The sequence below is a fragment of the Rhyacophila brunnea genome, unplaced genomic scaffold (genome assembly GCF_057557595.1).
Source record: "Rhyacophila brunnea isolate RB1 unplaced genomic scaffold, BYU_Rbru_1.0 scaffold_24, whole genome shotgun sequence".
NCBI lineage: Eukaryota > Metazoa > Arthropoda > Insecta > Trichoptera > Rhyacophilidae > Rhyacophila > Rhyacophila brunnea.
Genome location: NW_028232904.1, coordinates 9,234,129 through 9,259,398, shown reverse-complemented (window position 1 = coordinate 9,259,398; position 25,270 = coordinate 9,234,129). Strand labels below are relative to the sequence as shown.

At 29.9% G+C, this 25,270-nt stretch overlaps 1 protein-coding gene across 6 annotated transcripts in view; it reads right to left on the bottom strand.

The window, feature by feature from the left end:
- Nucleotides 1-3,327: 3,327 nt before the first annotated feature.
- Mmp1 (Matrix metalloproteinase 1) overlaps nt 3,328-25,270 on the bottom strand; it is a 118,896-nt gene continuing 96,953 nt past the window's right edge. For 2 of the 6 annotated variants that reach the window (XR_015071237.1, XR_015071238.1), the window contains exons 7-13: nt 20,837-21,046; nt 20,485-20,647; nt 18,764-18,967; nt 16,883-17,139; nt 15,667-15,826; nt 6,022-6,189; nt 3,433-3,600 (exon numbers count right to left, since the gene is read on the bottom strand). Coding sequence is in view for 2 of the 6 variants with exons in the window: in XM_085951231.1 (XP_085807357.1) it covers nt 3,467-3,600; nt 15,667-15,826; nt 16,883-17,139; nt 18,764-18,967; nt 20,485-20,647; nt 20,837-21,046 (1,128 nt within the window). In the remaining 4 variants the exon portion in view is untranslated. Of the gene's footprint in view, nt 3,601-6,021; nt 6,190-10,100; nt 10,194-15,666; nt 15,827-16,882; nt 17,140-18,763; nt 18,968-20,484; nt 20,648-20,836; nt 21,047-25,270 lie in introns of those variants that run through there. The other 4 variants (XM_085951231.1, XM_085951232.1, XR_015071235.1 and 1 more) reach the window with 3 other exon arrangements.

Below are 25,270 nucleotides of genomic sequence, written 5' to 3'. Positions count from 1 at the left end.
GATTATCAATATAATTTTTTATCGTGAATATTTTACATAAATTATCTCGTAATAAATTATGCTAATGGTTTTATAAATGTGTTTAAAAATTAATAAATGTAAAAAATCTTAACACCACTGCACAGTTATGTACCGAAATATGACTATATTCTAAAACATTAGAGCGAGAGGCTTAAAAGAATACTATTTTATGTAACAAAAATACTTCATGCAGTCATCAAATGTTTAAAATAACTATAAAGGATAATAAGGCTTTAAAAGTATATAAATAGATCATCTACAACGTTTAAGGAGTGTCCAGGATCATGGTTTGAATATACAATAAAAACTCAATTTTGACCTTCGACGAGCATGTCCCCCCTTAAAAAAATAACTTATGTGATGATCGAATGAGAGGATAGATTAAAATATGAAAATTAATATGATGTGGTAGACAGTTTTAAGAATTGCATGATGTCCTTTCAAGTTTATATTTCGTAAAGAGTGCTTGGTGTATGAATTTTACATTTTTTTATATCTTTAATAAGTCAGAACTTTGCCAATTAAATTTTATTTTAGTACAAAAAATAGGCACTGTAGATTTTCTTAATGAATAATCACACAAATATTGTTAAGTATTAGTGTAATTTAACAAAACTTAACAAGTTTTTACCTTAAAGAGATTTATGGTGTTGTTATTATTTTCTATTGATAAAACATCGACACTGGGGTGTGTTTAGACCTATAAAACATTTATTTTTTATTTTTAGGTACCTCAAAATTAACAAAGCAATACGTATTTCATTCTAACAAACATGGTTAAGTACGAAGTCTGTATCCCAGCGTTTTCCTTTAGGTAGTGAAAAGCATCATATAAAATATACTTTAACATATTATTTTATTAGGATTCAAAACACTTAATTTTCAATAGATATTAAATATGTCTTTTTAAATCATTTTAATTATAATTATTATAAATATAATATACATTTTTATATAAAAATTTATCAAAAAGTCACTGAGGCAGATTTGGCTCTGTAAAAATAAGTACGTATTAATTGAAATAGCCAAGATAATAAGTGTCGCTAATTAACTGTATATACGTAAATGAAATTTATTTTACATACAACAATAAATTATTAAATAAAAATTGCCAGTTAAGTAACATTATATTTTAGACAACATAATAAATAAGTTAAATTACTTAGTCATTTTTGCCTGTTGTTTAATTATTTATTAACGTTTATCTAAATATTTTAGAGTGTAGTATTTTTCCGACTATTTTTTTCTTCTTCGTAAATCACATATCGTAATCATTAAATTAAACATTTACCAGTAAACATAATAATTAATATAATGCATACTAAAATGATTTTGTAACCAAACTAGAATAATAATAATATGCATTAAAATAGGACTTATATTATCTTGGCAATGTAGATAATAAATAGTTATTTATAATACCTATTGGAAAAATGCACTTAACAAATTTTGCCTGTAATTTGTCAAATTTATTTTTATTTACAATATTTAATTCTTAAAAAATCAAGTAGACTTCACACGTTATAAAAATACATAATATGAATACATTTTTTATTCGTGATTCAATTTTTATTCAGCACCCAATTGGTATTACTTATTATTACTACATATAAAATGTTAAAATAATTAATAAAACAGTAATTAAGTATTAGATTTACCAATATAAGTTGGCCAACGTTAACATTTTAAGCTGATATCGATGTAGTGTAACTACACTGTATAGCATGCATTCGTTTTTTACCGCTTAAGTTTGCAACAGTGACTGGCGCGTAAGTATTTGATAAACACAAGTCAGCAGCTGTATAGAAAGACTACGTCTATTTATTTAACTTGATCTGAAACAATGTTAATTCCCGATAATAATGGAGTACACTTGTTCGACGACCAACTTATAATGGTTACCTAACCTTTATATTATGTTTTATAACACGCACAGTGAGACATATAAAAACAAAATCAACAGCGAGCACAACCATGGCAACTTTTATCTGGTCAATATCAATTATATCTATCGATTTCACTTGATTAGTGGAAATACACTTCGTGTCACATAAAGTTTATTCTGCTAAACGTCACAGTAAGTTAACTTATTTTGCCGATTTGGGCATCGTGGGACTGCTGCCAAAAGTTGGTAAGTTGATAATAATTTAAGTATTAAGAGCTAACAACGGATTATGTGTATATTTATAAATATGTATGCTAGAAAAAAGAATGAAGGTAATCTGATATAATATAGAACGTTCACACAAAGCACAAAGGAATTAGCATTTTGCCTTTATTATAAAGGGCATGTCAAACTTTGAACTGCAATTATTATTACTCCATAACAATATGATTTCGGGACTTAACAACTTTTAACGGGATAAAACCAAGTCGACATTGTTTCTACATTATCTCAATATACCTGAAGCATAATAATTAACTCTGTAGATAAACTTGTAATAATATATATATATATAGTATCGATCTTATTATTAACAATTGTTATATCTAAAGTATTATAAAAAAATAGTAAGGCAAAAATTATTAGACGTCAGTCTTATTTTGTGCCTATGTATGACTGATTAACATCGAAAATACACAAAAAACTACACGAATTGATTTCCTTACTTTAATCGTAAAAAAATAATGTTTATCACTATCATTGGAAACTGTCCAGTTTCAGTTTTGTTCACGTTAGTAAAGAAAAACCACTTAATACACAACCATAGACACTGTTTTGTTTTACTGTCGTAATGTAGAATCAACTATGGAAATATAACCTGGTTTTTTTTATTTCTTGACAGCAATTTTCTTTGTTATTCCTCGACATTAAGTAAAGTTTAAAATACACATTATCATACGCACACAATGCTGATTTTTGTACTTAACGCAATGTGTGCCATAGAAAGTACAAGGTCAAAACCGTTAAAAATATTTGAAAAATAATCGAAACAAGACAATAATATGATTTGACTTCTGTTAACTGGGATATTTTTGAGTATGTTATACGATCAGAAAACTAACGTATTTTAATAATATTATTTACCTATATAATAAATAAATAATTGCTATTCAGAAAACTACAATCAAATTATAAATAATCCCATTATTACAGAAGCCTTACGGTATAAAAAAATAAATAATATTAACGTAAGAAATGCATTGGAAATATAATTGTCAAAATGTCGCGATTCCTTTTTCAAATATTTAACAAATTTTGACAGCATAAATTCATAACAAGTATTACCAGATATGACATTATAATATAGGTAGTTTGTCAAGGAATAAAATTGTGTATTATTTACTGTCAAAAAATATTAATAATATTCCAAAAATGACTTAGATACACCACAGAATATCGACAGTCGAGAAATTAATTCAATTAAGCTATTGATAACTTGCACTTAATGTCTTTTGGCTATTTTTTTTAGGATCCACTTCATTTCTTTTCGTTAAATAATATCTAGACGATTCTTCTTAACGATGTATAAATGGTCAAGACCGTGGCAATTGATAACAAGATTGTCATGCTCGAAGGTGGTTTGTTTTGGCTTGATGTATTCTTGCTAATGTCTGACTCCCTGTCATGAATACCACCTGAAATTTTACATATAAACAAAATTAATTATTATAAAATAATGGTGTAATATTATAACATAAGTGATTTTGCAACATGCCAGGTTTTAATTAATTAAATACTTTTCTACACAATACTTTATTATGATTTGTCTAACTAAAGGTGCGATTTCAATGTGCGAGTCGAACGAATAATCGAACTCGTTCGCTCAGTGAAATCGCACATTTACAAAAAAAAAACAATTTAGACAATTAATCATTCATAAAGTATCCACACATTTACTACGTGCATTTTTTTCTAATTGGTGCGTATATTTTATCTGTGTTTCATATACATCATCAGACAAATAATCGGTAAATTGACTATAATCTGAGGTTAGATTTTGCTAAATAAAACCGAAAATAACAAAACTGTTATGAAAAGTTTCTAAAGACTCGAGTAGGTACTTACCTACATACAAAATTTCGGCAAAAGATTATGTAGGTATTCTGAGCATTTCGCACATAATCCATTGACATTATTTACATCACGAACAAAAAAACCATAAACAATCTATGTTATGATTTTTCTACAGCCAATGAAAATCCACCTCGAGATATAATATACTCATATATAATATTGTCATGACCATGGCAATTATTTTATTTAACGTAAACATGGCTGGATTTCTTATTATTTTTAATTTTTATGGTATGGTTGTATAAATCATATAAGTACAAAAAAATAATAATTGAAATATACTTGTATTTAACTATGTTTTATTTATTGAATTTTAGTTGTGACTTGTTCATATTTTTATCATAAAAAATATATCTGATGATGATTATTTAACACAAATGTATCATTATTATGTATATAATATTATATATAAATTAAATTATGGTTCTAATGCAAAAATCAAAAGTGTACTTGGCCTTCTTTAAATGTGTAGTAATTATAAATTATAGTTATAGCTATGTAAGTATATAATATTATAATTTCTTTATGCAGCATTGTAATTCAGCATTTTTATTGCCAGATTTATGCTTAATTAATTTAATGGACATCTAGCTTGGAAAATACGCATCTGACATATATAACTAAAGCTAACGTCTTTCGACACCTAAAACAGCTTAAAAATTGTCGTAAAAAATGACAATATTACACCAGATTTGTTTGAAAATTAATTCAGTAGTTTTTTTTTAACTAAGCAATTACGTACCATTTTTTTTAAATATTAGTTCTCGTGAACAGAATTTCATAATCAAATATATTCACTATTTTAATTTACCGACAAGTAGCTTATTTTTTTCCAAAGCCACCTATATTCAGGTTGTGGCACTGAATTGCGAATTACGATGGTATTGCTAGTTTTTGTTTATCTTTGAATGCAACGCAGTAACCTGTTAGTAACAAATGAATATTATTTTCGATTGCATATTATTATAATTTATTTTAATTTGCAACATTCGTAATTTTCTACAATTTACCATTTATTGCATTCGAAGTTTGAGCAATAACTAGCACTGCTATAATAAGTTTACAGTTTCGTGTCACGACTTGAGTATAGTGGTTCTTGTTTCTTGCCATATTAAACATATTATTATTTGATTAATAAGACAAATAATACAATGCAGTTCCACCATGAATTGATAGTTAACACTATAAAAGACATATTATTATCAATGAAATTTGACAATACTGACACTAACACATTTAAAAAAGTCCATTCATTTTGTGTGCCGATTCTACTAGCTGTAAAAATTTGTGAAGGGTAAAAACTACATTATATGATAATATAATACCAATTTACTGACTAAATTAATAAATAAGAAAATACAAATTTATAAAAATATAATATCTAGCTACAATTTTTAGCAATCATATTTTACACGCTGATTTACTTACCTTGATTGTAATAATGTTTTGTGAGAAATAATTGGTATCTATCTACTTACGTATGTATAATAAATATTAAAAAAAAAAAAAAAAAATTAATACAACAAATTAATTCAAAAAATGTTAACACATTGACAACATAAAAAGAAGAACAGAAAGAAACATTGAAATTAGTAAAAGAACAGAAAATAACACAAAACGGTATGTTTGAATTCTTTGCCTTAAACTACACATACATACAAGAATGGGGATTTAGCTTGAAGATGCCTTCATCCAGCAGTAGATTAATCTATGTTGATTACAATAGTAATAATCATTACTAACAATACGTTTAATTTTTAACTGACAAGTGTACTCAAAATTATATTAACATTCTGTTTTTGGTTGTCAGTCAATAGGAAATAAATAATAACTAAATTAAATATAAAATTGTATGTATAATAATATATTATTTGTTATTCTAGTTTTTATAGTTATTTTGTAGTAAAATAATATGTTTTTAGTAATATAAAGCAAAGAATACAAATAATAATGTAAAAGAAAATAGTTAGGACAAAACATACGTAAATGAGGATGAATCAGGGTTGCCCTCCTCTCTTTCTTGTATAGGGTTCAGTGTGGATTGTTTATTTTGAGATTAAGAAATAAATTATAGGTAGAAAGATTTTTTGGTGATAGTTTAATTTTGGTAGAGTTCTATGGACTAATGTCTGCCGAATTATGGTGGACTTCTGCAAAATTTCAATAGGAATAATTGTATGGGTGTAAAAGAATTAACATAAGTATAAGACTCCATTATTGATACCGATGACCATAATAAATCTAATATTTGCATTATTATTTACCTAAACAAACATAACACGATCCTGTCAAAACATTGTAAGTACAGATTTTTATACGTACTGAATATTGATTTTCATATTTTTATAACGTTTTTATTAGCTCGTATTCTTGTTTGTCCGGTGGTTGTTTGTCCAGTACAAATCTTGCAATCGATTTTTAACTCACTTCCCGAAACTTTTAGAATATTATATCAGAATACGATGCCAATACATTCTTTTAATACTTTTAGCCATCTTTAAGCAGAATTGAATTCATTCTCAGTTAATTCTGTTTTGTATTACATTTGCAACTAAATTATTAATATATACGTGCGTTACTATGGAAATCAAAATGACATTTCAGTATTCTATATTAATTTCTTTGTTTGTTTGTTTTTTATTTACTTCATATCAAGTACAAGTGCATATTGAGCATAATAATTCAACAGAAAATTTAAAAACGTTGTATTTAAAAAGTTATTTTTATCTTGTAATTATTAATATACCGTTTGGTGGTTACCAATTATTTCGTTTGATAGAATACAACACGTCCTCCGGGACTGGCCGCTGATGGAATCTGATAAAGACGTAATGAAAAATATTATTCACTCCAACCATTGAAAGGTAGAGGACAGCAGAGATATTTTCTTGACTACGCAACCTCCGGAAGTGGCTCAAGGCATTGGGGAACCGATACCACTGGCCCAGGATATTTATAGAGGTCGCCAACCTTCCATCAAAGAATACGGGATTGTACACATAGCAGATTATTAGTACAAAATCAATATTTCGTTTTTTTTTAAATCGATTTAATTTTTGTTAAAGTTGCTACCAAAATATTTTTATACCTACTTGTCATAATTTATAAAGTCATTAGTATCAAAATAAAATTTTATACTTAGGAATAATTAATAATATTATCATGTATAACCGACAGGAATTATTTAATTGAATAATTAATTATAAAAAAATAATGATTCTACGTTAAATTTAATAAAAAATTGAATGATCGATATTTTATAATCTACTGCAAAAACAAAAACAAACTTGAAACGAATAACAATTAATAATTTAAAACAAATTATTTAAAAATAAAATTAATATAATAATTCATAATAATATGCTAAAATAATAAATGATTGTCACCGCCATACAAAATTTTATTGTCCGCATGCAGTGTTCAAATAAAGCTTCAAAAAAAACGTGCAAAAAATCCAGGTGTATTTTTTAAAATAAAATAAATAAATTATAATTATTATGATCCTTGTGTTAGTTATCCATACAAACAAAATAAAACCAACAAATTATGTTTTCAGTTTATCATGGTATAGAATTAATTCGTATTATTATATAACAGATTTAAAATTTAATATAATATTACATATCTCTTACAGTAATATAAGAATTGAAAATGTTTCAATTGTACCTAATAATAATTGGTCTCTATACGATTTGGTGTAGTTCGTGTAAGTTTTTTGTTTGTGTACTTATGTATATTAATATGAGGATTTCACTGTACTCATTCACTTGACATTCACATTCAAGGAGGTAAGAAGAAGAAGAAGAAGAAGAAGAAGAAGAGAAATGTCGCAAACACTAATGGCTTCATTCCACCCACGCACACAAAAAGTAGTTTACCCTGCCCACTACTTATAGTTCGTTACTTCAACTACTGCGGACCCCCGCACTTTTCTGGGTACATTCGCAATACCTAGATACTCTGCACTTTAAGTATAGTGATAATGACAGGGCCTGCAGTTATAACAACGCTTTCGTGTTCATAAGTGGTGAACGAATGTGGCCTAACGGTTATAACTATTAGAATAATATGTGATTGTCCATTTGTGTTATATATATTGTACATTGTTAATACAAACCTCCACTCTGTAAAGGTCCATAATATGATCTTATTAGGATCGGACATGGTCAAAAAAATACTTTTTTTAATCCTGGGAAGAGGGGGCCCGGATTTGAAAATCCCCCTTGTGTGCAAGCGCACCCGTTCATTCAAATACAGAATCAAATAGGTTAGTCAGATAAGTGATAATTATAATGGAGATGAGAAACAGTTGTTGGCTAAATAATAGGACTAAACAGGCCATAAATACCAATTCAATAAGCTATGTATTTATTTTTACCAGCCAGGAAGATTGAAGACATGATCTTCTATATACTACCAACTGCATCATGCTAGATGGTATATGATTTTAATTAAAAAAAACCAAGTTTAATGAGAAAAAGAAAATCTGTAGGAAATAGTTTTGTAAAAAAAGTGTAGTAAAAGTCAAGACATGTGAAAGATTGTAATTTTTTATGGAAAACATTGCCATCTGTTGACGATAGTTATAACTAAATATTTGATAGATATAAAAACATAACACCAACCAAATGAAACAAAAAACTATCTAATGTTTTTATAATACCATTTTTTTTTGTTTAAATATAAAAATAATTGGTTTTAGGGTTTTTAGTAGCTTGACTTCAATAATAAAAACATCCTGTTATGTAATATTATCGTTTTTTCCATGAATGGTGTATGACAAACCTCTTTATGTCATGCATAAACAGATAGAATATTATCAGTATGTACAGATAATGCTTTTATTTTGTCCTGCACTTGTTTTGACATGTGCCACATGCCAGGGATCGTCATAATGAATGGAAATGTGTGCATACGATCTATATCGCTCGCTCACATATTATAAAGCTACGAACAACTGCGAAACAAAAGTAAACCGACAGGCCAAGTGTGGTAAACTTGATTATTTTTTGCAATTTGGAACAAAATTAATGTTATTTTTCTATTCAATTGCAGAGTTATATTAAATTTATTTTATGTATGATGTTTATTGTGTTATTTGGTTTATTTATAATAAAGTGTTTTCATACTTTAGATTAATCAATTTTGTTATTGCAACCAGAGTTGGGTTTCGGGAATTTCCCGACGAGAATTCTCGGGAAATTTTTGAGATTTTCGATCCCGAATCTCGAGAATTGAAATTTGTAACATTTCGGGAAATCCCGAATCTCGAGAATCTTTTCTCGGGATTCGGGATTTCTTTATTATCAAATATTAATTGAAAAAACGATTTTTCTACATGAAAAAAGTTCAAAGACTGATCGGGGTATTTAACACAATTAAGTCAACGTCGACTCAAAGTGAGCGCAATTTTTCAACATCTCAGGGAATTTTGTGTCTCAAAAGCATTCGCGATTGTCAGATGCATCGATACAGTCTGTGCTTTTTGAATTTCCATTTTAATAAGTAATGTTTTGAATTATTTTTGTTTTCTTACTTTTATTTGTTTGTCTTCTTACATAAATGAAAAAAAACATGTTTTTTGGAATTTGTCTGTTTTTACACTGGTTTTAGGATTTTCACAGGTTTTTTTTTTAAATTTCCCGATATCTCGGGAATTCTCGAAAATTTTTTTCTGGAAATCCCGAATCTCGAGATTGAGATTTTCTCGGGAAATACCTAACTCTAATTGCGACCATGTCCAAAACGTATACCCTGCGATCAACAGGGTGGGGTTTACTTGTATTATTAAATATATTGAATTCTTCACTATTACACAACCTAAAACTAATACTACGAATGGTAAATGATACGTAAATGAAATTTCCTCAAAATGTTTCTCAAACTATAATGCATCAACCAAATAAAACAATTTGTTATGATTGTTAATATAAGCATTGTGTGAAGGAGATGGCATGAGCCGTGCGTAAATTAGCGTGTTTTTGAAATGAACAAACCAAATTATGCATGCATAAGCTTGAAGCGTAATGAACATTCATAAATAATAAAGAAAACAACATACAATGAGATAATTATAGGACGGCACAATGAGTGGCCAAAACCGCTAAGTGGTTTCATCGTTTCGATGAGAACCAAAATTTCGGTGTTGGTCTGACTGAAAACAAAATGAACACATATTTAAAATGGTGGACAACCTGCAAACAATGAATTTATCGAACAACTCTTGCAATGACAATAATAAATTCCAACCAGCTTAATTTTATAATTATTTCTAACAATCACAATTTTAAATTTTGTATGAAAATTAAATTTAGATCCGGGCTTCTGTCAAGTTTTAAATGTCTTTATCGAATTGCTTTAACCAAAAGATGATGATACAACAAGAAAGAGATCAAAATCGAAATGAAGATGGGTAGAAAAGACTCGACTATTAGCGCTCACCAGGTTCGAATCCTGGGTCTGGCAAATACACAATATACTGTTTTTCAATGTGTGTTTGTAGTAAGAGTATCGACCTAATAGGCTGAGCAAGTGGCTAACACCGTCCGCACAGAGTCTTACTTGATTCCAAATGCATTCGATTAGAATCAAGTAAAACATTGTTAACTGCATTACGGATTTGACAGATTGCGGTTAATATAGGCGGCCGGGTTAAAAAAATTCACACCTGACAGTGAACTTTCTGGGATAATTAACTGCGTGAATACAACCTATTACTTTTATCACTTTTTTAATTGATTTTAGACTTAAGTGACGTCACATAGCTTTGATTACTACGATTTTCTAATAATATGTAAGAGCGCGATGCACAACCATACTTAGGCGCGTAAATCTTTAAGATAAGTGCCTAACTTTAAGGGGGCGATTTCGACGACCCAAGTGAGAAAAATATTTAATATAATTCTTATTAGAATGCCGAAGTGGTAGATAGAAAAAACATGAAACGTATTTTTCTTGTTAGAATGGCTGCTTAACGTCAACGGCTCTGCATCACGCTCTTAGATTCTCTTAAAAAATGGTGGATATTGGAACTACATCGTTGCAAGAGTTGTTGATTAATTAAATAATGAAAAAAACACATAACAATAATTAAAATCGTCACATTGAAAAAATTTGTTTTTAAATTAAAATTATTATTGTCAAATGGTAATAAATAATAAGTAAAAATAAAAAAGTTACAAGGCACAGATCATTCCATAACAAAACAAAACAATGTGCAGCAAAATACAACATTCGTGCTTTATAACGATTACAACTAATGTGCAAACAGTAAGCAAACGTATTTATAACAGACAACACATAGGACAAAGAACATCAATTATTTATTTGACGGATAACAAATTAATATTTACTATTTACGTGACTGGTGGGTGTATGTGATTGTTTTACTATTGTAATGGTGTTTAATATTACAATTAATTAGATGTGGAAATATTAAAAAAAACAACACAAAAACGGACATAAAAAACATAATTATATTGTTACAATAATAATATTTTAATTTTTATAATAATGTGATAATCTTTTATAGTGACATCTATGCAAATTTGTGTATAATTTTTACTCTTAGCAAGGAAATTAACCAATAATACATGGGATTAAGATTCTATTTTTGTATTGTTTTAATAATATTCTCATAGCCAAAGATTTATCTGAGTACCTTACACAATATACAAAGATAAATTACTATTCGCTCGAAGCTATTAAATATTATCTATGCCCACGATGAACGCATAGACTATTCAAATACTGGCTTTCATTGTACTGTACGCCACCGATAATACTCAGATAATAATTTGGTATTTATTTTAAAACTTAAATTTATTTTATGAATAAAAAAGTGAGCATAGAATTATAAGTAAGTTAATAATAACGATAATACTATGGCAGTATCTGACAGGCTGCAGATTTTTTACGACACACATTGAATATAGAGCGAAACTCTTAATAAAATCGCTGTAATACCAATAATTTGTGGCTTAGTATTTCATAATTGTCAGATGTCACTGTGTGTTTAATTTTTTTGATTATGCAAATCAATCGACAGTGGCCAGTAATTTGAGTTTACAGCGAGATAACTCGTGAAATTTGTATGTGCGGCCTGTCAGTCACGGCCTTATAGAGCAAGAAACCTTGCTGAAGGCATAGAACCCATTAATAGTCAGTCTGGTAATAATTTAACTGTCCAAAAAGATCATTTTTGCGAGCAAAAAGCATCGCTTATAACCTTATAATTCTACACTCACAATAAAATTATATCCGAATCATTCCATTATTTACAAAACTTTTAGATATACATAGAAGAAAGTAAAGATTATAATTATATAATAATATATAAAAATAAATCTTGTTAATAGTACCATCTGTGAATAATGAATGAAAGTGTGACTTTTTAGAACATGAATATAGATGGCATTAATAAAAATTGTAAATAAGTTAGCATGATTTTGATATCATCCTGGCAACGGTATATTTGAAAGTTCCCGGGTTAATAATGACAGTTATTCCTTTCAGGTTAATTATCTAATTATACATTGGGCTCAATTTCAAATATTCTGTTTTAATACCAGGGTATATTTATATACAATTTAATTATAAATGATACGATGTGTATGTTTTTGCAAATAGATTTGTGAAATATTATAATATAAATCGTTGTGCTTATTTTAAAACCTTAACTATCGCAAAATAGCTAACAAAAACCTACATTGAGTATTTATAATCATGCAGAAAGTCAAATTGATTGGTAAATCTATTTGCAAAATCATACACAGAATTTGCAAAAGAGATTCTTGAAAAAGATTAAAATTTAATAGGAATAAGAAATGACTTGTCCATTTCTTATTGAATTTACTCTATTATTTTATATAGAAATTTATTACTGACATATTATGTTCTTTATAGATTGAAGTTAAAGTAAGCTATCTCAAGAATCTCTCTTTGAGGTAGTTTGAGATGCGTTTTTCTTTTTCTTTTAGCCATTACGATTAATAATAATATGACGTTACACTGTATTTCTCCTTTTGAACCATGGTAATTTATGCAGACCTGTAATTTTTTTAACAATAACCAATCCAAATTATTGTCGCACACGAATTAACAACACCACTGCACTAATGTTCTATCTACAAACAAACTGTTTTGAGATAGGTTCTTTTAACATCCACAAATTGCAATCAATATATTATTATATTTATTATAAGGAATGAGTTACTCCTTTGGATAATAAAAATAAAAATATACGTAATACATAGCTGGCAAACTAAAATATTATACTATTTTAGAATAATAAATTGACTATTTCGCTGCCGAATTTTTGTAGATAGGACAGTCTTGCAATAACTTGATAAATCTTTGCACGATGACAGTTGACCAAAAGCGGTTATAATTTACAGCTTTGATGGTTTGGTTCACACATGAATGATATTTTGATTTATGGTATGGATTTTGAGCGGGATGGAAAATATTAAAATTCTTAACATAAACAGAAATATCTTTATAACCAATCGGATAACACGCGTGATGAGTAATTAATTATATTAAAATTAATAAAATTAGTAGGTATGACATTAATGTACATTTAATGAATAAAAATGGTTTATGTGATGTATCGTTAAAATAATTAGATATATTATATTATCGATAACGTAATAAAAATACTTTACTTAATGAAAATATAAATATACTATAATAAGAAATTAATTACTATTGATCCAGTAAAGGATTGACTTGTTTCCATTGAACGACTCTGCATAATAATTATAGCTATCCACATTGTGGACGTATCTTACGGTTTTTACTTAGATTGGTTGTTAACCATTTCAATTAACTGACTCCATGCGCTGGATTTAACCAGATTATATTGCTTAAAAAACTAATATGTAAACACAAAAAACCTTGAATGTTTAATTAAGAATTATTTTAAGTAGAAGGCAGGTGTTGCCATATATATTATACAAATCAATCCATAGAAAAAAAAAAATATAATTGAATATACTAAATAATTTGATTAGGTCAACCGAATGTTAAAATTATTATGATTGACTGACATCTGTTGTGTTTCTTTTAAAACAAAATCATTAGAAATTATATCCAAAAAGACCTGTGCATGCACATCATGAAATCCCATAGGTTGTTCAAAACATTTTTCTTATATTATTTATTTTCTTCTATAACAAATACCATTAATTATTAACCAACCCCGTGAAACATAATGCAAAATGTGAATTGGACTTAACAATGTAATGTTGTTGCTAATAATGACATAAGACCTATTGCATTTAGTTTGATGTCGAAAGGGTATCTACAGTAGTTTTATTATTTTGAGATATTTATATTAAAATGCATTTAATTTCAATTAGTTGCATAGTATTATTATAATATATTATGATAATAATGCATTACAATTTAAAGAAAATTAAAAATATCGCCTCTCTCAAGACATTGATTTTGTAGATGGGCCTTTTTGACACAAAATTTTCCCAAAAGGTTTTATCAAAATCAACAACAATAAAAATACATGTGCAATAGGATAAAATAAATATATAATGATTCAAAATATTTATTTCCTTGAGTTGTGGATGAGATGTACTCTCATAGATAAAACATTTTTTGATGATATCTTTCAGAGACAAATTTCTACGAGGGTCGCCTCCGCATTAAGACTTGTTTTCTCTCACTGAGACTTCAGTACCGGCATCTCTATCATTTTCAGTAGGTAGCATTCATTCAGTTTATCATAAGACTTTTATAAAAAAAATTCAAATCATAATACCAGGTGTGCTAAGTCAAAATGGCATTTGGGCAGGTTTGTTTTGATTGATTAATAAGAATGACAAACGCATTCAACATATTTGTGATTGTTCATCTAATTATTCTTTAAATATCTTTGCAGATCTTCTGTAATATCGAATAATTACGATTTATTTTTAGAATACAACATCATTTTTTGACGATTCATCTCATTTCCAATCATTTCAGGATAGCCAGTATTACAATTTCACTTATCGAATATCATTATATGATGTCATTTAAAGGTTAAGCTACTGTGCACCTTTTATATATTGACATCTACATCATGGCGCTGTATGCTATGACAGTATTACACTAGGCACTTTTTGCATGCAATGGTTTTAGTTCCAGAAACGACCGCAGTAATGTGTATGTCTTGAAATAGAAGCCGCATTCTACACTTATTCAGAAACGTGGTAGGAAATTATAATTATAAAAGGCATTGACCACTTCAGTGAATCTAAAATTATGTTGAATTGTTTGCAAGCTGGTATGTAGCTAACTCTCATAATATTGTTAGTGATGTGCGGCTTCACTTTCACTATATGCCTCATCTAGTAAAGAAGGCTTTTTCAACGTCTTTGGATGATATTAAATTAGTTTTATTGGTACAGTAAATCTCAAATCCAACTCAAGGAACGCAAATTTTTTTTGAATCATTTCATTAAATCCACAGCACAAAATAATATAATATGATTGATACACAAAATTAAAATAACATGTCGTGATGTTTTTTTTTGTGAAACCCAAACCACAGGCGGACCAAGAGTCGATATATATTCAAAACAAAATGGCGTGTGACAGATTCAAATTTCAAGCATCCCGAACCACCTCACCTGCTTCAAAGACAATGTCCGTGATGTCGCTTTCCTCGTTGAGGGGTTGACTCTCGTCAGACTGCTTTGCCTTACCTCCGACTGTCCCGCTGGGGGCGCTCTTGCATCCGAACCACCAGTAGCCGGTGGACCTCGGGAATGCTGGATCGGCTACGTCCACCTGGAATAGACATCAACATGAGTCGATACACAATAAGTGGTCATCCATATATGATATCACACCTTAGAGACGGGGGTTCGGATATAATAATGGGATAATTGCAATGTAGGGATTAAGGGGGAAAACGATTCGTGGGATATATTGTAACGTCATAAAACTAACAAAATAAAAACATTTTTTCTGATTATAAAAAATTATACAGAAATTGATAAATTTCAACGACAAAACTGGATTTTTCTTATTTTTTAAAAGTAGATACTATGCTCATAGAAATATTTCTTATGATTATAGATCCGATAATTTCATAGTATTTAAATGTACCTTATTCAATTAATATATCGATTCATGCTAAAATTGTAGTAAATGATTTGTAAGTGTTATATTTTGAAAATAAATTCTCATATTAAAATTATTTTGGCCTAAGTAAAAGCCAAATAATTACTTCAAATCAATAGCCAAACGCTAGACAAGCACGTGGGTCTCGGGTTGAAATCCCTGATCTGTAAATCCACATGTTATTTTTTCAATGCGTGTTTGAACCTAATAGGCAATGACATTAATATGGACGAATTATCTGGAAAAGAAAATGACACTCACTTTATTGTCGGGTCTGCCGAATGGCATAATCTGTTCTAACGCCATTACAATAAAGGTGATATTGCTATAAATTCCTGATGCTTTTTGTTGGATCTGCCGAATGGCTCGGTTCGAACGGGTTCGCTCAAACGAACATTGACATTAGAAACACTGCTCTAACGCCATTTACAATAAAGGTCATATTGCTACAAATTCCCGATGCGTGATATCGCATAATGGAAATTGCTTGACGTCTACCTCTACATGCGAATTTACTTGCTAGCTACTGTATTGAGTGCGTCGTCCATTAATAATGTCATTACTAATAGGTTAATCAAATGGTTAACATCAATTTCTCATAAAAACAAAAATCTCTTATGACATGTCCATGTTGTCAATGAGCTTCAAAAATCAAAAGAGTAGTCTGGTTCAAAGTCACCCCAAAATAATTGTGTGTATTAATAATGAAATATGACTTACACTGAATGTTCTATCGTTGAATCTATAGTACATGCCATCCTTGAAGAAGTACGTGTATCCATTGGTATACTGAAGGGCTGCGTCGATGCTGTTGGGCACACCTTCCCAGTTGGCGAGAGGCTTGGGGTAGGTGCTCTTGACTGGGGGCCTCTGGGCGGGGTCGAACCTCCAGAACTTGGTTCCCTTGTAGAAGTAGATCTTGCCGTTGCCGGACCAAACTAACGCTGCGTCGAGGTTGTCTGGGATTCCAGTGAACCCTAGATGACATGATTGGAATACAGTATTAAATTAAATTAAGGGTAAATCACATTGATACAGACAGATTGTGACAGGCGAGAGAAGAAAATTGGGAGTCTAGAAAGTCTTATACATTCTGTAATAGGAGTTTTGAGGGCAATTCGATTTTCGAATCAAAATATTGTACAATATGTATTGTGATTATATTGGTAATAATTGCATTATTTTTCTTCTTCTATTGGCAGTCAACAAAATGGTTACTCGCATATTCGTGTATGTTGATTTGTTAACATAACCTACATATGCATTTCTCTGTATTTTACATGGTTACATGTAAATTGTACATGTTACAATGTTCCAATTTTATTAAATCCTAACCTAACATAACCTAACATAACCTAACCTAAACTAACCTAACCTATAATTCAGTATATCGGCTATTTTCAAGATTTGTTTACCGCTAGCTTCTAGTAAACCGACAAGAACCGTATTTTATTTAGACATGAATTTTATCTCAGTCCTATACGACCCAAAGAGGTTGGACAGTCTTCAATATACGACCATATATTATGTCCGATACAACATTTCACGGTAAAGTGTGATACGGCGAACTGCATGCGTACAAAATTTCAGACACGATTTTAGATGATTCCTATTAAAAATAATGATCAACATATTGTTTTCGGTTGCCTACATAAAATTTACAAGGAAGTCTCTTTCCACTGGCAATAAATTTAAAGCTAAATTATATATTCAAATGTCTGCTTTCATATGGCAGTATGTGAGATGCTTGAAATGTCAAATTGATGTCTAATTTCATTATACACTATCCTCTAAATTTATTTAAGAATTTAAGGCATATTTTGGTAATATCTGCACACAGAATCATGTATATTGTAATTAACTATCTGGTTGAATCTGAAATTATAGGGGAATCAGTAGACCATAGGTCAAGACCTAAACAAAAATGAACCATAAGTGCGAGTGAGTAAGCGTTCAACACACTTATATCTCTGCACCATGCGTTAGAGTAAGATAGAATTTCTATTGCTGAATTAAATATGTTTTGTAAACGATTTCAGTAAAATATGGATTTGACTGATAACATTCATTTAAAAACTGCGAGCATGTGTTGCTGACATTTATCATTTTTGTGTTTAATATAAATTTAGTGGTAATTATTATTTTAAGTTATTTTAGTATAACTATGCTGTGTTTAAATTTGGTAGTCGTACTGAGAAGCAACACGATGGTATAACATTTCACAGTTAAGTAGTTGATAATAATAAAATTTGGTTCTACTGTGCATTATACGCAAGAAACACGGCATCATTTTGCGGAACAATAGGCGCTCTCTATATATTATTACTCTAAGCCATTGGTCTTTTTTTTATACTCTGACTTCATATAATATTCTGACTCATCTCTACAGAACAAGATCTTTTTAACATCTTTGGAAGAAGAGAATTCCGTATAAGGGTACATAAAAATATTCAACACCTATTGATTTTAAATATAAGCGGAGATTTACTTAGGAAGGTATGCTAGGTTTATAATTCACCTGTGAATCTATGCATAGATCTTATATGTATAGGTATACTAAGCATATGAATGCATTTATGGATGTAGTTTATCATTAATTACCATCGCTGATGTCCTTGGGGTAATCTCCATCCATTCTCTTCCCATTGTACCTCCAGTATTTGGATCCCTTGAAGAAGTACGACTTTCCGTTCTTGAAGGTGAATGCAGCGTCAATATTTCCGGGAAGGCCGATCCATGTCTTGGAGATCAGCTTAGGAAAGCCGCCGGCAATACCGTCTTCGGTCAGCTGGTAATAGTATTCGCCTAAAGAAGAAGAAGAAAGAGGATTATCAAAATGATTTATCTTAATAAATCGCACCTCATATCATTGAGAATAAAAATTTATTATATTTTTATAAGATCATAATATACACTATGTAAGTGAAACTGCAAAATGATAGATTTTTTTAATGAATTAAATTTAATTACCACAATCCAAATACTGAATTTCTTGAAGACTAAAATGAAAACATCATAAAACACACTTTCTGCTATAGTGGTACTTTTTTTAAAGACAAAATTTATTATGCACTGATTACAGCAGTGGCGAAGGGTGGAGATAGACTGTTAAGATTCGACATAAATAGTGCACACTAAACTTTGTCGCCCACGCCTACGGTGGCTGCGCGGCTTAAGTGTTGGACTATCACGCCGTGGGTCCCAGCGGGTCTATTCTATACAAAAGGCTGCTTTCGTCCGCTAAAACCGCTAACTAAGGTATGTTTGTATCAAATTATTAACACATATTGTAACAATTATAATTAGCCGGTATTAATTGTTGCAATAAATGATATATTTTAACCGCATGCCCCCTGCCTGTGCTAAAATTTAGAGCATGAGCGATAGAGAGAGAGCGAGAGAGAGACAGTTTCGACTAATTAACTGATTACAATACAATTGCAATTATAATATTTCAATATAAAATGTATGTAACAAATACTAACACATTATCACGTTAGCACTTTAGCGGTGGATAGTCGCCTTTTGTATAGAATAGACCCGCAGGTTCGAATCCTGGGTCTGGCAAGTACACATATTGTTTTTCAATTTGTGTGTGAGTCAGGGTATGGACCTAATACGTTGAGCAAGTGGCTGACATCCATTTCTCGTAAAAAAAAAAATCTGTTAATACAAACCTCTACTCTGTGGATGCCCATATGATCCTATTAGGATCGGACATGGTCAAAAAAACTTTGTCAGTCAAACGTATTTGTTTTCATTGAACTAAGACTACAATAATATATTATGTAGACGGTGTTTGTTTATTGTTAAAATTTCTTGCCTAATCCAAGCCATAGTACATTTTATGTATGGTTTAATGGCATAATTTTAGTTAGAAGAATATTTTTTATCGATTATTGTTTGGTTGGGCAGAGTATAATGAATTTAAAAAAAAATAACCGACACCATCTGCAATATGTATTTTTAATTCAACGAAAACAAATAAGTATGGCTGAAAAAGTGTGCACTATTTTTGTCGGATCGCCCATAGCATACCTTAATTATTATGCTTCTTTTTAGGCATGATTTAAATGAATTTTAAAAACTAATCAACACTATCTGCAAATCGTATTCTTAGTTCAATGAAAACAATCAGACAAATTTTAGTGTGCACTATTTACGTTGAATCTTACCAGCCTACCTCCACCCCTCGCCACTGATTTACAGCAATGATAATGTTTATTTTGTTCAGAATAATAATATACATTGTTAAAGACTGAAGTGTTCAGGGTCTACCCTAGATTTTTCTTCAAAAAATGACAATTTAATTTCCAACTCACCTTTGAATGCATAAGTGGCGCCCTCAGCGCTATTGAACATGGTGTCAATCTTAGAATCGGAGCAGAGGCGTTCGTCGGATATTCCTGGACTCTCTGGGACTGGTGCTAGTCCACCTCCACCAAGAGACGGTACATCAGGTTGGGTCTTTCTTCCATAGAGAGCCTAAAATAATTTTAATGTCAAACTAAAACACCTTTATCAAAATTATTATTGTGACACCGCATGATCACATACAACGATTTTGATTTTATCAGTAAGTACATAATAACAGCCACTCATTGCTTGAGTTTTTACAGTTTTTCCATTACGTCGGTTTCAAATACCATGTGTAAATAAAGTTTGATTAAATACCTGGATTCCGTCAATGTCATCGCGATCAAGTTGGAACGAAGGGTTGAAGCCTCGGTAGAAGGGTGCCATCAGGGCGGACTTGATGTCACTGTGACTGAGACCCAAAGAATGACCAAACTCGTGAGCAGCTACTTGGAAGAGGTTTGTGCCACGGTACGATCCAATACTCCATTGCTCTGCGTCGTCGAAATGAGCATCACCACCATATACCTAGAGAAGAAGAAGAGATTCAGTACCGATTCTTAATTAGTACCTCAACAGGGAGAAGTCATCAACTAAACACACTTTTGAGATATACCTGTTTAAATTTTTAGTTGTGTTACTTTTACTTTAATAAGAATAACATTGGTAACCTTTTCTATGCCTCACGATATTACTAATTTTCGATGGCACTCGTTGAATGTAGAGCAAAACCTCTTTCTAAGATCGCTGTAATACTGATAATGTGTGGCTTAGTATTTCATAATTATTTAAATAGATGTCACCGTGTGTTTAATTTTTTACATTATGCAAATCAATCGATGGTGGCTAGTAATTTATTTGAGTTTAAAGTTGGACGAAATTTGTATGTGCAGCCACAGTTGATCACAGCCTCATAGAGCGAGATAACTCGCTGAAAGCATAGAACTGGTAATACACATAAAATATTGAATATGATATTTTAATAAATAACAATATTTTAGTGGTATTTAAACCATAGACAATAGTTTTTTGTATTAAAAATACTCTTTCAACTTAATAAATTATTCATGTTTGCATTGAAACACATTTAAATATATTTTTTTACAATAATTTACCATGCTCGGAGGGACCTTGCAGATTCAATAAATTAATTTGACAATAAATACTTCAGGCAAAAGTAATTATTATTTGCATTTTAATTTTGAGTTGCGTTTGTTCAATTAATTATTTTTACTTGAATGGTAACAATATTGTGAATATAAAACAATTATAAGGCCAGTGGTCACTTATGGCTGTGAGACTTGGTGCTTAACTCAAAACGAGGAAAATAAATTAGCTGTCTTCGAGCACAAAATACTCCGAAAAATCTTTGGACCCACGTTGGAAAATAGGAACTACAGAATAAAAATGAACCACAAGTTGGAAGAGCTGATTGAACAGCAAACAATCATAAGATACTGTAAGTCCCAAAGACTACGATGGGCGGGACATGTAGAGAGAGTGCCTGAAGTTAGAGCGCCAAGGATCATGACGAAGTGGCTATTCCAACGGAAGAGACCCAGAGGCCGTCCAAGAAGGAGATGGGCCGACGCCGTAGAAGTGAACTGGTTAGATATAGGAAGACTTGGTAACTGGAGAAATGTGGCGAGAGACCGGAGTGAGTGGAGTGTGGTTGTGGAGGAGGCCAAATCCCACCCCAGGATGTAGCGCCGTGGAAGAAGAATATTGTGAATAAGTCTAATGAATTTGAATTTAAAATATTCATATTATAGTAGTAACTGATAACTACAAACATTGACAGAATATATACATTGAAAATTTATTTATAACGTGTAGGTATTAAGGTTATAAAAACGAATATACAACGACAATAATAAGCTGTTTGTGTATTATTACAATGAAACTAATTCTGAGACATTTAATAATGATAAATAAAGCATTTTTTTTCAATTTGAGAAAGCAATAACTTCATAAAGTGAACATTGATTACTTCTATTCTACACTAGTTTTTATTATAAATAATGATATGTACATTTAATTTAAGTTAATTAGTATAAGTGTCACAGTCCAACTTTTAATATAACTATTTAAATCTTATTTTTAAATTAATAATTATTAATACTACTGTAATATTACAAATAATTTAGTTTAAATAAAGTAAAAATGCATGCATTGTGTTTAAATAGTACAGGTAAAATCGTTTTAATTTTTTATAATAATGCATTTGGCTAATATTTGTTATTTTCCTAATAATCTTTATAATATTTAAATACAAAAGGTTCTAGAGCAAGAACAGTGTATCTAAAAAAATACAGTTTTGAATTAGCTCATTTTTGACACTAGATATATTTTTTTAAATATGACAGTTTAACATAAATTATAAATTAATATAGCTTTAAGAAGCTGCACAATAACTATCTATTTTAAGTGTATAAATTTTAATATATTACACTTATTTAAGAAAATGTGAGAAATTATTATTTATTAAAATATTATTTACTGTGCCTGTTACAGTGGTGATATTTAAATAAATATAACATATTGCTTTTATTTAAAAGGCGGTGTTTTGTGTTCAAAAAATTAGTTTTTTTATAATAACTAATAATCGGTGAACATTATTAAAATTACTTAATTGTGTTTTTTTTCTATTAGTTACGTGGTAAAGTAGCCAGTAAAAAAAAGGACGACACATGAACTGCTGAAGAGTTAAATTTACCGATAGATTTGTTGACGTGAAATCCTGAATAGAAAATAAGTTAGGAAAATATATTAACAATAGTATTAGGTGTATTGTAGATGATGAAAATGTATGTGTTATGCCGAATGTCCGAAATTGACTATTACATGAAATGCGCAAAATTTTGCCTAAATCATGAAAAATGCAAGCCCGTTGCCTTATTCACGAATTAGGCAAAATAATCTGCCGAGTGCGTGAATTCGGCAGTCATTTATCTGCCTAGTTCATGCATTGGGAAAATTAGATAGTAGCGCTACGGTGGTGTTTTTTGCAACTAAACCAAATATGTCAAATGCTCATGCATTGATCAAAATAGATGGTCGCGCTCCGGTGGTGTTTTTTACAACTAATCAAACTCACCAAATGTGTCAAAAGTCATTGATCATATAAAAATATACCAACTACAATGACGTTCATATCCATTTACTATGCCCATAAAAATCTAGAACTATAATATGATAACGGAAGAATTTTATTAAAAGGTATTTTTGCGATTTGATTCGTGCTTGGGTATCAATAGTGCAATGATCGATTGTTTGTTTGCGATAGTATGATTTGATAGTTTTTTGACATTTGTTAGCTAACCTCAAAATGGACATTCAGTTGAATTCAGAATTACAAAACCTAACCTAACCTAACCTAACCTAACCTAATAATAATAATATTATATTATGTCAAATTATAACTAATAAAACCATCCGTATTAAATTTACTTTTTCTACTGCCATGTTGACAGTTTAAGAATTCCATATCCTGGCGAATTCACGCACTCGGCAGATAATTTACCTAATTCATAAATAAGGCAACGGGCTTGACCATTACATGAATTAGGCAAAATTTTACCATTTCATGTAATAGTCAATTTCGCACATTCGGCGTAACATATATACATATTAAACTTGAGTGGGGATAATTTAAGGGACGTTGTTTTATAACATATTTTTGTTATTATTCTTAATGTGGAAGGATAGATTGTAATATATGAAAAAATGTGTTCAACCATCCTCAGTATAAAACTATAAAACGATGATAAATCAAAATGTTTTTTAATATAGACACTTGACATAACGAAGTGGCAAAGGGTGTAGGTAGGCAGTTAAGATCCAAGATAAATAGTGCACACTAAAATTTGTCAGTCAAACGTATTTGTTTTCATTGAGCTAATACTACAATGTGTATATATTGTATGTTAGTTTTTAAAATCCAATTAAACTCTGCCTTATCCAAGCCATAGTAGATAATAGTAAAAAAATATTTGTTTATCTTTAAAATATCTAAAAGTATGACGTCAAACCATCATAATTTTAGATATTGTATAGATAGAAGAATATTTTTTATCGGTTATTATTTGGTTTAGGCAGGGCTTAATTAATTACAAAAAAACCAACCACTTGTAATATGTACCTATGATTAATTCAACGAAAACAAATAAGTATTATATCGTCACCGTTCAGGCAAAAGTCACCAACCCTAAAAACATAGTTTTGAGATATCGCAATTTGAAAGTTTGAAAATGCAAGAAAAATCATATTTTATTGTTTTTAAGGTTTTATCTACATTAAATTATTTTCTCATGTCTTCTTAATAATTTCTTAAAGGTAATTTTACTTTTTGATGCTAATTAAAACATCTGGAAGGTTTCGAAGGAGGCAAGGTAGCTCAATTATGGTTTGGTAACTTTTGCTTGTTAATAATCTGAACAATGTTAGCCAAAAGAATGATCAGTAAAATTCACCATCCATAGTATAGTGACTTGCTTGTATATTTATAACGAATGATTTTTTTTTTTTATAATAAATAATGTCTATTCACCTATAATGACTTTTGCTTGTTAAGATTTTATCGAAAGTCATTTAGTGAAAAACAAATAATTCGGATTTAAGCAAAATTTTACTAACTAATGTACCGTGGTGAGTTTTGCATCTTAAAGAACATAATTTTACGCTTCGGGTGACATACTCAACTCAAAACTGCCATTTTCAGGGTTGGTGACTTTTGCCTGAACGGTGACGATA